At 45.3% G+C, this 13,288-nt stretch overlaps 1 protein-coding gene across 4 annotated transcripts in view; it reads right to left on the bottom strand.

The window, feature by feature from the left end:
- Positions 1-741: 741 nt before the first annotated feature.
- si:ch211-232b12.5 (zinc fingers and homeoboxes protein 3) overlaps positions 742-13,288 on the bottom strand; it is a 17,550-nt gene continuing 5,003 nt past the window's right edge. For all 4 annotated transcript variants that reach the window (XM_017430562.3, XM_037975094.1, XM_017430561.3 and 1 more), the window contains exons 2-3: positions 2,867-5,723; positions 742-2,382 (exon numbers count right to left, since the gene is read on the bottom strand). In XM_017430562.3, coding sequence (XP_017286051.1) covers positions 2,349-2,382; positions 2,867-5,526 — 2,694 coding nt within the window. In that variant the 5' untranslated portion in view covers positions 5,527-5,723 and the 3' untranslated portion in view covers positions 742-2,348. The remainder of the gene's footprint in view (positions 2,383-2,866; positions 5,724-13,288) is intronic.

Here is a 13,288-nt window from a genome sequence, read left to right on the forward strand (position 1 = left end):
AACAACTCAGCCAGTTTTACACATACTACGCTTAAATTGGGTGTGGAAGTAGCTGAGCATCGTCCTCAACACGCACTGGAAGCGCTTCACATTGCTTGAAACTCCTGCGTTGATGGATGGCGTCAACCCTGTCTGCCTGTTAGCAAAATATCTCATGAGCCATTGGATACATTTGAATAAAACTCAAAGCAATTAGTGGCTGTAAGTCTACAACTGATACATTTTTGGAGTCATTTCAATTTCAAGATGGCTGCCACAAGTAATCAAACTTGACAAACGCAAAAATGGCTTTAAGTTCTCAAATATTGAGCTAAGATTTGGCGTGGGAGTAGCTGAGAGTCCTTGCCAACACAGTCCGAGCACCAGCAGCTCAAGCTAGACCTCAGTGTCACATGAGACCACATATACCATTTAATGTTTGACCAAAACAGCTATAACTCTGTCATTTCTCATCATGAGATGATCTTAGTTCAAATTTCTGACCGTGCATTCCTCCAACCAACGCCGGGCCTTTAGTTTTAATCAAGGCTTTGCAGGCAGAACCAGAATGTTGCTCCTCTGTTGCAACACGTCCTCCATGGGAGATGTATTCAGGACAAGTTGTAATGACCGCAGCTCACCAGCAGGTGGCTCTACGTGTGCTGCTCAACTCTGCCTGTTAACTTTGTCTGAATGATTTTGTCCTGGTGGATGTAGGAATGATGAGAGAGAGGGGGGAACAACAAAACAACAAAACCTTGCTGCTTGGTGAGTATTCAATTTATTCTGTAAAGACTCAGAAGTGTAGAAAGAATGATACAACAGTGCTTTATGATCAGACTATTTTTTTTTCATAAAAATTGTTTTTTTTTGTTGTTTTTTTTCGTGATCATTAACACCATAAGTCCAGATTTCATTGATCTCAAACCAAAATAAATTTGTAACATTCGACACAAGTGCATACACTGCTGGTAGGAGACGAACCTCCAGTTTCACTTTGGATGGTATAGCACCGTTCTTAGCTATTAGCAGCTTGACAAAGATGCAGCTTAGTAAGATTCATGTAGTGACTGTATGTTTATATATAAACACAAGAAAATTCAGAGGAGAGCGGAGACCTCCTCATTTGGCTCTCTAGCAAGCACGATATCTCACTCTGCCAGTGTCTTGGGATCAAATTGAGAATTTTGTTTTTGTTTTTTTTAAACATTTCAATTTTTGATACAATTACAGCTTAAAGTTGAACATCTCCAAGTGTACAGAAAGCAGCACAAGATTACTTTTTTTTTTTTTTTTCACAGATATAGACCAACAGTGACTATTAATACACTGGCATGTATATATATATTTTTTCTTCTTTATTTTTGAACAGCACAGTAGCTCGAAAGCAAGGTGATGGACAGACAGGTCATATAAACACACGGACAGAGCTGAGTAAGGCAACGTTAGCGTGACAGGCTTCTCTGTTCAGTTTGCAGGGCAGTGTAGTGTATTGATCTCGACAACAGCTGTCAATACCTTTTACAGTGAAGCAGAGTGATTGTTCTTTTTTTCAGATTTTGTTTTTAAGCATTGCTGTCTTCGTTAGTGCATCGTATATAGTCTCTTGCGTGTAGCTGAACTGCAGAGTGACCACCAACATGGTTACGGATCTAAAATGAAACACGTCTGATTGCATCTGGACTTACAGTGACAATAGAAGAGTAGATAGAATCGAAAATATCCAAATAACGGAAAAAAAGTAAAATTCAAGGCAGTGCTGAAGTACTGTTTACTAAAAAAGTAAAAAATATCACAAAGCCAACAATAACATTTTCTTGAAACATTTTTTTTGTTTGTCCAGTCAGTACAAACCATCTTTTATAGTGCAGTTTCAACTTTATATATATATTTATATTTATATATTTCTCCCTATGGCCCGGAAATGATATCTCTTGGCCCTATCCCGACCTATCTTCGCTCATTCAAGTCAGTTTTCCAGTCAGTGTGCGTCTTTTCTTTCTTTTCTTTGATCCCTTGTTCTGACCTCATTGTGCACCCTCCCCACACAACCACAAAAGAAGCATGAAAGGCTTAAAACATCACAGGACTCAAAGGTGAGAAGTTCTTTCTTTTTTGACGATGGCAGAAAGTGATGGCAGATGGAAGAAGAGAAGGAGGCAGGGGAAGAGGGAGGAGGAGGAGGACGGGGTGGAGGGTATTCACAGTTTCAGTCAGAGTCCAGCGGTCCAGCTACAATCACATCTGCTGTCATTATGAACACACTTTTTTTTTGTTGCTGTTTTCTTTTTTTCTGTTTAGACGATGACCAGGGGAGCAAAGCCAGCCTTTAAACATCATGTTCTTCTGGCCGGATCGGGCCTGCTTCCTCACACCTCCAGCAGCTCCATCCTCAGGCGATCCCTAACACACACACACACACAGAAGCAAAGAACATGCACAAAATCTAAGAACGTGGTTGGAACACTTGAAAAAGACGGCATCGTAAAAGCATGCTTGTTTATACGTCAACTTGCATCCTAATCTAGCTCATCAAAACCAATTGTCATGATTTATTCACACATATTAGCATCCGCTCTCAATCTATAATTTAGTGCCCAGACTTCTCTAAAAATAGCTTCTTAAACACAGACCTTTGATTGCCTGAATAAGCTCCTCACAGCGTGAGTACCTGTACACACTTCTCCTGCTTCCTTTTTACTGTACATCACGCAGCAGCCACTACAAACAGCAAGCTGTCATGCTTTCATCACTCCCCCTGGCTTACATTGTTTTTCCCTTTCCTGGCTGATAAACAGCACTTTGCTTGTAAAATATCACAAAGGCACCCTGAATGAAAAGTGTGCCTAACTTTAGTAAATTGTAAATGGGTCATTTTGTCAAGTACCTGGCCTGATTGGCTTCAGTTTGTTGTTCGATGAGTGACTGACTTGTCGCTGGCTGCTGGTGGTCCTCTCCTCTCTTGGACCAGGGGTCCTGCTCGGCCTCCTCATCTCGGTCGCGCTCGCCGCCCCCCTCGGACCTCGCCAGGGCCAGCAGCGGTGCGTAGGAATCCTGCCACACACCCCGCTGCCCCGAGTTCAGGCCCGCTTCTCCTTCAAGGTGCTTGTTCTTTTCTTGCTCAAACAGTATCTTGTTGGCTGCTGGAGGCTCCTTCAATGATTCGGCTTCAGGGTCCCCGTGGGCCCGTGCGTCAGCTGACTCTGTCGGCGCCCGCTGATAAGTCTCCAACCACTTCAGCTGCCCGTTCTTGTGGCTATAGCGGCTGTCGCTGAACCAGCGTACCACCTCGGACTTAGGAAGGCCTGTCTGGATGCTCAGCTCCTCGTACTGCAGGCTGCTGGGCCAGCGGGTGTTGGAGAAAGCCTGCCGGAGGATTTGCAGCTGTTGGGCGGTCTTGTTGCCCCAGGGTGGTGAGAAAGACGAATGGCAGGCAGACACCTCGATCTCACACTTGGATTCTTGATGCGAAGCCTCAGATGTAGTCTCCGGTTCATTCATCTTCAGCCTTTTAAAGTTGATCTTAATGGGGTCCACTCTGAGCTCTGGACATCCCCTGTCTCCAACGCTCGGGTCCTCCTCCTTAATGAGCTGCTGTAAGATTGACATGCCTTTTATAGGAAAGTCTTTGTTGCATTTCGCCTCATCTAAAATGGATGAGTTGCTCTTTGTAATGACAGTGGTGCTGGTGCTTTCAGTTGGGGATTTGCTGGCATAATTTTGGTTGGGGACACTGTCATTACAGGTGGAACTAGAGTTTTCACTGCTAATATTGTTGTTGTTGGTCTGGTGTATGTAATTGTTGTTTTCGTTGTCTGACTTCTCAGCGTGGGCCAGTTCTGGTGCACTGCTGCTGCTGCTGTTATGATTGTTACAGGTGGCGTTGGATTTGCTGGTGTCGTCGGTGACCGCTTCGCTCGCAGCGCTGTTCGAACCTTCCGAGCCAATCGGCAGACTCTCACCCTTCGTGTTTAGTTTGCTTTTGGTGTCAGCAGCACAATGCTCACCATTATTGCTGACGCTAACCGAGCAGGTGGCACTGCTATTGATGCTGTTGGTTGGGCTGCTGTTGTTCCCCGGTTTCCTTTTCTCAACGCCATTACTGCAGCTGGAATAGCTGCTGATGCTGCTGCTACTGCTGCTTCGACTGCTGCTAGTGCTACTGACACAACTGCTGCTTCCCGCCAAGTCCAGGCCATTGCTCTTGTCTGGCTCCACAGTAGCTTCAGCACTCTTGGTTGGTTCCTGGGTTGTCCGGACAATTGGAGGAAACTTTTGGGGGCCAAGGGGAGAAGAATACGAGACCCTCGTAACATGGGGCTTGGTTGCCATGTTGGCCTGTGTGGTTATGACTCCGGCGGACCTGGGTTTTGCGCTGCTATATGGAACTTTGGCCATTTGAAGGTTTGGTCCTTTGGTGCCTGGATGGGCAGTGACAGTGTGGTGGGTTACGATGTGATTGACTTGCCGTGGCGTCACAGGTTGCTTCAGGGGTGTCCCCCCTTGGAAAACAGTGTTGAACATTTTCCTCCTGGCCTCTTCAATTTCTTCAGGAGACCAGCTAATGCCCTGCTTCAGCCTCTGGGCAGTAAACCATAGTTTGATTTGCTCTTCAGGGAACTCTGAAACCACCGTTAGGTAGCAGAGCTCGGCTTTGGTCGGGTAGGGAAACTTTCCAAAGGATGTCTTGAGGAAACTGCTGGTGTCCATGGCGGCATCATAGGTAGGGATGCTGCTGAGAGGGATCATCACCTTTGGAAGATCTTTGTTTGAATCAGAAGAGAGGGGAGAGTAAAGGGAGGGAGTGTGCTGGTGAAAGACTTGGTTGGACACTGTCGTAATCACATGAGTGACAGTGGTCCTCGGCATAGCTGGGGCGCCAGAAGTACTGAGAGCCCCGTTTTGGAGTTCAGGCACATTAGTCAGCATGCTAGGGTCTACATCCTTCCCAGCGTCTATCTTTCGTAGTTCCACGGTGTGAGAAACCACAATCTTTTTGTGCTCCCCCTTGGCTTTCATCATCTTGGCGATCGGTGTTTTGGTGAGGGAGATCCCCGATTCTTTGTAGTCTTCTCCGCTGTTCGTGAAGAGGCTTTGCTCCACAGTTGTTACTCCATCTCTCTTGCTGACACTTAGGGAGGCAGTAACCAAGCCCTCCATTATCTTCGGGTGGGCGTTGGCGTTGTGCAGTGCAAGAGCCTCGAAGCGGACGACCGACACCCCGCAGTTCAGGCAGTAGAAGGTGGGCTGGGCCCTGAAGTCCAAGTGACAGTTGTGCATGTGATCCAGAAAGTAGTTGAGATCTCTGGACTCGAATCGGCAAGTGACGCAGCTGTAGGTGCCTCCCTTCTGCGCTTCACTGCCACTTTCGGATTTGGAGGAGGTGTGAGAGAAATGGCCAGACTCCTCTCCAGAGATGCTGAGTATGCCATCTTCTGGGATTGTTGGTAGGAGTTCTGGGAGCGAGCCCAGTATGATTTCCTCACGCACATGTTTGGATTTGGATGGTATCATGCAGGGCACAGTGGATTTCCTCTTGCTGGCCATATTGCAGCTTTGTGTGAATGGGAGAGTGAGTGACTGGTTGTCCGGTGTGATGAGAACGGAGGGCAGGTGGATAGTGGAGAGGGCTGAGTGGAGTTTAGTGTCATGGACCAGCCACTAGAACATCACAGTGTTGCTTCATGCCTTCTGCCACTTTTGGACTACTGTCACATGGACACGTTTAACAGCTCCCACAGAACCTGAGATGTAATAGAAGCAAAGAGAGGAAAAAAATGTATCAGTCAAAGAAAAGAAATGCCACTAATGCTAAATAAGAAGACAGACCACGGAGGAGTAACTTACGAAAACAAAAGGGAATGTAGGCGCAAATGTATATGACATTTCGATTATTATTGTGCGTTTTCAAAAGCAACATGAGAAATACGTGACATATTACAGTGAGCAGACTGCAGAGGAAGTGAGTGGTTTCTCTCAGGATATTACATGTGGGTGGAAATGTAAAGCGTGAAAGGAGCTGGCAGTTAAAACACCAAATTGAAAGAGTTTGGAGCTTTTCTTTAAAACAAGAATTTTGCATTTAATCAAAAACGAAGGTCACATTTAATGACTGCGGAAAGGGGAAAAAAAAATTCATGTGAATCTCGTTCACCGGGCATATTTTATATTAAAAAATCTGTGCGCGGTTTGTGCACAAGACTGTTCATACACTGAAAATGAGATCGAAATGATTTGCTAAATCCTGAAAAAGATTTACCCTGATTATATGAAGGAAATGCAAAAATAAAAAGGCTTTCTCCTAAAAAAAAAAAAAAAAGAAGAAAACAAGAAGAAAAAGGGTGTGTGAGAGGGTTTCACTCTCTCTCTCACACACACACACACACCTCCCTATCAGGGTGTTCTGAGCTCTTTTCACTTGGATTAACACATTTCTGGCTAGATGTTTTATGAATTAAAAAGATATTGTAACAATCCGTCAAAAGACGACACGTTTTTTCATTAGCGCCGTCTCCTCTGGTTCTCAGTAATGACCTCAGAATTACTTTGATCAAACCTTTAACAGATATGAAACATGTCATATACAGTAAATGCTTATGGGTAATGCGTAAACATGGCGTGCCTGCTCCAAACCAGCACCTTCCTCCAGGAATGGGTTAGAGTCAGTAAGTGAATACCTTTTTTTTTTTTTTTTTTAAGAGTGCCTCTGGGATTTCACACCTATCGATGCACTCCTGATGGCGTCAAATGTACCTAACCCCGCCAACTGTCTCACATTGTTTCAGCAACCGCAGATATGCTAAACATGCACACAGGTTAATGTCTGCCAAAATAATTTCCTTCTTGCTGGTAATTTAGGCAGGCTGGGTTGTTTTTAGGCATTTTGTTCCATTTCTTTTATTTTATTTCTGTGAGATTTAATTATTTTATGTATATTCCTGCTGACTGTGAGCTCTCACGCCCCTGCTCCCCTTCGATTTGATTTTGTCTAAAGGTTAAATAACAGTGATCGTTTTATCGGCCCAACTTGGACGCCAGCCATGTGTTCAACACTGAACCAAACAATGCACCTCACCGACATCGCACAATGTCAAGATGAAGATGAGGTGTGACCGGTGTTTGTGCTGCAGCAGCAAGCTGACAAGAGCGCACGTTTAAAAGGCTACAAGACTCCTCAGAAGGACACTTTAAAAAAAAAAAAAAAAACCCACATCTAATACCACGCATACGTTTGCTGGCTCTGACAGACTCATCCTACACTTGTTTAGTCGTAACAAGGCCACGCATGCATATGGCTTACAAAGAACACACAGATCAGGGGTACAAATCCATTAGCCGGCTAATTCTCTGGGATTTCTGTGTCTCCAGAACTCCAATTTTTGAGGACGGACGTGGAAGCTTTTTCCTCCTGATGCTTAAAAACGTGTTTCCTCAGAGAGCCACAGTGGAGAGATTGCAACCAGAGTGTCCACTTTTAAAAGAAAGGGGGAAAAAAAAAACTATGCAAAGTATAAAATATGGAAAAACAAATGAGGAAGAAAATATCAAAGTGGAGGCGGTGCTCTGCAGCCCCGTGCCCTCTGCTTGAACTTTTGACACACACTTGCACTCTCACACAGCCTGTTACACCACTCCCGTCCTCATTTCTGAGTCTGGGGATCCACCGATGTGTAACATGCCGCTGAAAACCAGTCTCATCCCATCATCATCTATCCACATCACTCAGACTTTGCCTTTCCCTGCAAGCTTATTATCCTGAGAGGAAAACAACATGCCACCCGAAACTGGCTGTATGATGAAATTTCAGCATTCCTCAACATCTTGTTCTGCAGTTCACTGGTTACAAAGAAAATCATTCCACATACTTTCAGCAGTTTTTTTTTTCCCCTCCCCACATTATGTTTGCTCACACTGAGAAGCATTTTAACAGACCGTGCATTTCCCTTCCGCATGCATGTATGCCGTAGCTGGCTGGATGTTAAATAAAAGATGAACCCGTTCTGAAGTGACTGCCCAGCTGTATGATCCCACACACAATGTGACGCCCTCCTTCTAGCTACATCTTTATCATTCCTTTTTGTCATTTTCTGACAAAGGAGAAAAAAAAACCTGAAACAAAAGAAAAATACAAAACAAACAAACAAACAAAAAAAGCCCAAACTAGGTCATCGGCTTCTTATGCAGTAACCCCAGTTCACTGCATCCTGACGCGGCCGTGTGCTGTAGGTTTCGCCGCCAGAGAGGTCATGATATCCTCTCACGGCGCACTCGATGAACCCCTGGTGAGGACGCGGCAGTCACCAAGTCTGTTGCACTCAGCAAGGGATTTAGAAGTCGGCTTTCGCGCAATAAAGCAACGTAGCAATGATTATCTCAAGCATGCATGTGAAACATGTCATTATGTCAGAGAAGAGCCGGGTCAGTTTAGCGACGCTACAGTCGTTATGTAGTTTGTCTAACAAACAGCACAGTATGTCCTAGGGCAGGGGTGTCAAACTCAGTGACGCAAGGGGGACAAAATTAAAAATTTGGTCCGAGCCAAGGGCCAATCACGATCAATATTTATTAAAAATTGCATAAATTAACCTTGGTTTTAGATGTATTATGTCAAATCATTCATATAGAAATATCAGTTACCTTTTCCCAGTTATAGATTATACAGAATTTAGAGCATACTTTAATGAACACAGACAAATAGATCAAACTTCAAAAAGCACATCGTTAGCAGTCATTTCTTACGCCTCACTCAGCTTTTAAATGAATTTTTTAACATTAAAACAGATTTTTTTTTAAAAAGCCATCAACAAAAACCTGATCATACAGAAATTAAAACCATATATTGTTGGCTTCTAAGTCACTGTCGAGAGAAAATTTCACTAATTAGGCTCAGTTTTTTGAAGCAAAACAAGAATCAGAGACTTGATCTGTCCCAGACTAGAGGGCTGGACCTAATGAAATCTAAATGTTATCTTGGGGGCCGGATGAAATGTTACAGAGGGCCGGATCTGGCACGCGGGCCTTGAGTTTGACAAGTGTCCCAGCGATACAGGGATGTCAAAAATAATAACTTGGCTTTTTTGTTTTATTTGAAAAACTGGAAAATGTAGTTTATTATAAAAACCCTTTTAAAAAGGATAGATCAGATCTTTTGAGGTGTGGTTTAGCCGTGAAGTTATGGCTAGTCCACGCAGGGTTAAGATCAAAATGGGTTGCTGCTGTGCCCAAAACAACTCCAGTCTCAAAAATGTTGTAGCAGTGTCACATGAACGCTACCTTAAGAACCTTAAGGTGGTATCGCATTGGTCTGGGACTAATTGGTGATCGGCGTTCATGAGGGAGTCTCCAGAACGTCTTGCACCTTACACAGGGTTCTCAATTTCCTCGCCTAAATGGCAGAGGCACGCAGTCCTGTCGCTTGAATTTTGAACATGTTAAAAAAAAAAAAACTGGTGCAACAACCTCTCTCTAATAGTCACAGAGTCGATGTTGGCGTCTCAAAAACTGTCCGTTCGAAATGTGGCTGCACGGCCGTTGGTCGCTTGGTCACAAGCGCTGAGAATTCAGGGAGACTGCAACAAAAATTGACTCATCTTCTCTCAATTTTCCCACAATTCCGTGTTGCCAACTAGCCTCCGACAGCCACAGCCCAACGAGACACCATCAATTGTCAGTTTTGCATTACGTGGTTATTTATTTGAGATTCCGCGGTTGGCCGTAAGCGCAAATAGCTGCAGCAGCCCGGGGCGCTTCTGGCAGGAACGTCATCATATTTCTGCTCAGATAACCATATGATGCAAAACTGACAGCGGTGTAAGACTTTGTAAAAATTGCATTTGCATGAACTGCTACAAAAATTTGAGATTGGAGTTTAAGGACTGCAGCGATCCCGGATGATCTTGGTTCCACTCAAATGAGAGTTTAGCTCACCACTTGGGTCAGAATTAAACTCTGTTTCTCCAAACTGAGGTCGGGCAAAGAGCTATCTACAACAGGTAAGATATTAATTGTCTTTAGCATTTCCACCGAACCTCCATTTTAAGGAATCTGACACACTATCTTTGAATTTAAAGCGTGTAAAAAGAAAATCTTTTGTGTGTGAAACTAAATAAATGTAAATCAGTCTTGTAAATTTTATTCAGAGTGACAAAAACGACAAACCGGTAAAAATTGTCTACTGCCATTGAATAACGTTACCCTCTCTGTTGATATGGTCAACAAGATAAGTAGTGATTAATAACGACGTTAGGCCGACACATCTTTGCATCCCTATTATGCACCTGAATGTTTTGGGAAACGAATTACTGGAGGGGACATGGCCCTTTTTCCACAACGCTTCCTGAATGAAAAAGACCACGACAGCCCATAGGTTGAGCGGGGTTCCATAAAGAAGCAGTTCGCCAATCGAAAGAATGGGCTGCTTTATCCGGCGGCGGAGACGTGCGATCAGACACGAGACAAGGGCTTCCCAGACAGGGAGCCGCTGAATGGACAGCTCTGAAAAGCACAGCCTTGTGTTTCAGCTGTAAGGTAGACAGCGCTCAGACGACGGGTGTCCCTAGTGTGTCGTATGTCCTCGCGCTGGCACTGGCTCTGTGGCACAGAGGGAAGAAGCTCTTTTCATCCGAGGCAGACCAGAGGAGCCACGCAGGATCTGAAGTGAGGGAGAAGTGGCAGGGCTCTCAGACTTGCTTTCAGAACACCCACGCGCCGCGCGAGCTCAGAGGGCCTCGCTCAATGGACTCAAACCATGTTTGAACCATTCAACTTTTCCAAAACAGGCGTTTCAAAACAAATGGGATTAAGCTAGGTTTAAATTCTGATGGGGTTTACACGTTCCGCCTGATTAAACGGCAGATTTAGGGTTTACAGTAGAGCCTCCTCCCCCACCTTGTGTCATTTCCAAAACAATATTATATTTACATTTTATTACCATTTCATTGTATTATCTGCGTGATTGTGTCCTTCCTGTTTGAGCAAATCAATTAAAAAACCAGCATGTATTCCCTCTCCTCCCCTCATAAACTGCTGCAGTAATTACAATATTACACACACACACACACACACACACCCCTTCCAAAAACAACAACAACAAAAAAAAAAACATGCCCAATCTACAGCAAGCTGCTGCCAGCGGAAGAGAAGAGGCGAGGCTGCAAAGTGGCTCCTAAACATTAAAATTTAATTCAAAACAGTCCACTGATTCAGACACTCCCAGATAGTTGGGTCACCTCGGCGAACGCAGATTGGTGTTTTTGTTGTCGCGCGGACGGGGAGAGGATGTGAAGGCTGGAGGAGAGGGAAGGACAAAGGAAGACAAAACTCAGACGTTTGGGAGTGAAGTGAGAGGATGACTGATGATGATGACAGGCTGTGCTGTTTCAATATTCCTCCCCGCTGACACCGCGTAGGCACACGTCTCTCCGCATGCGCGCACACACACACACACACACACACACATACACTCCCTCTTCACCTCCGCAACATTTAGCACCTGCACCGTTCTGAAAAATCTTTCTCTCAGAAGTGGCAAGGAGAGTCTCTCGGTGTGACAGTTGCAAAGGAGGGAGGAGAGGGGGAGGGGGGACGTGTGTGTGTGTGTGTGTGTGTGTGTGGAGGAACAAAAAAAAAACAAAAGCAGAAATCCTCTCACTTATGACAACATTTGCTTTGTGTGTAATTTGCTCTGACAGTGATCTGCGGCTGTCTTGAGAGCTTGCTTTCAAAAAAAAAAAAAAATTAGCCTAAAACAAAACAACCCCAAAAAAATAAAAACCTGTCGTCTGCTGGGGGGGGCAGTGCTGACAGATACATTTGTATGATCAGAAATATCTGTTTGGCAAAAACATCTCTGCCGAATGTCCATTAAACTGATTAATGTCATGTGAGCGGATCAGCCGGACGCCCCAGAATACGGCAGAGACGAGACTGGGAACAATGGTGCCTCGTTTAGAAAAGAAACGTGATCCCGAACCGGAAGGCTTGAGATGTTTGATTGTTGAACTGTGATTGTTCTGTCCCCCACCCCCGGGGTGTTTTGGGTGTCTCCCTGTGTCCGCCGTGCCAACGCGGGGCTCTTTTTGACGGGATGGATGGGCAGGTTTTCAGATTGGTAATATCTTGGCGTGGGAAGGGTACGGCGTGAGTAAGTGGCGAGCGCCTGTGTTACGTGTGCTGAAAAACAATTCGGAGTCATCAGGGTCATTAGCGCGCACACACACACACACACGTGCGCAAGCCTGTCCAGCTGAAGACATCCACAGAGGTCTCAGTGTGTAGTCTACTTCTTCATTGTGGGCTCTTATTATTTCCTTTCCATGGGCGTGTTTGTGCTCATATTGGTGTCTGAATGTCTGAGACGCAGGTGTTGTCAGCCGGCTTGTCCGCGTCCTTCTCCTCCTCATCACACACACTTACACACACCCGCGCGCATTCCCCTCCCTTACCTCCATAACTGCAGCCCCATCCACTGGGAGACCGGTCGGTGGTGCCACTCATGTGTTAACATTGCCATGGCAACCCCACTCTTCCCCTTGCCCACCACGCCACACACACTCACTCACAGCAGAGGCTCTTGCCCACACCCATCAAAACCTCAAGACACACACACACACACACATGCACTCTGGATTCCTTGGACTGCAACCGGAGCGGGACAAACTTAATCCACGCCTGCCATATTTAAAAAAGTCAGCTCACGGTTCAAGCCTCCGTTGGAAAACTTTGCGTGAGGTCTGCAACGGCAACTTTGCCTTTCCCCCCCTTCCAAATCGCATTATGAGACAAAAATCGCCGCTGCTCCGTCTGACAGGGCCCGCTAGGAGAAATATCCCAGCTGAACAAGCGACAAATGACCTGTCTGTTATATGTGCGCCGAGGCCTGGAAGCTGAGGCCGTACAGTACGTACCTGCTGCGCTCCGCCTGACGCTCTGAGCATCTCTGTTGGCACGGCCCCGTTTCATGCTAACGTGTGCTCTCTGTTAACATCTCGCGCCGGTCCCCTAAGCTTTCGCAAATGAGTGACAGACAAATGAACAATATAGTAGGCAGGAAAAGAAAAAGTCTGAGTCACGCATCCTTTTAAGCCACATTTGATGAATAACTTCTTCAGTTCTGTAGCCAAGACTACAGGCATTCATTTAAAACATTTGAAACGAGAAGGAAAAAAGATGGCGGCATACGGCACATTGTACCGTCCACCTTAAAATGGCTGACATTACAGCCTCTTCAGATTGCCAAAGCCTGGCAAATGCCAGCTCCTGCTGACCAAACCTTTCTTACATGGGACAGAGAAAAGAGGCAGGGGCTCCC

This window comes from Kryptolebias marmoratus, linkage group LG4 (assembly GCF_001649575.2).
Source record: "Kryptolebias marmoratus isolate JLee-2015 linkage group LG4, ASM164957v2, whole genome shotgun sequence".
Classification (NCBI taxonomy): domain Eukaryota; kingdom Metazoa; phylum Chordata; class Actinopteri; order Cyprinodontiformes; family Rivulidae; genus Kryptolebias; species Kryptolebias marmoratus.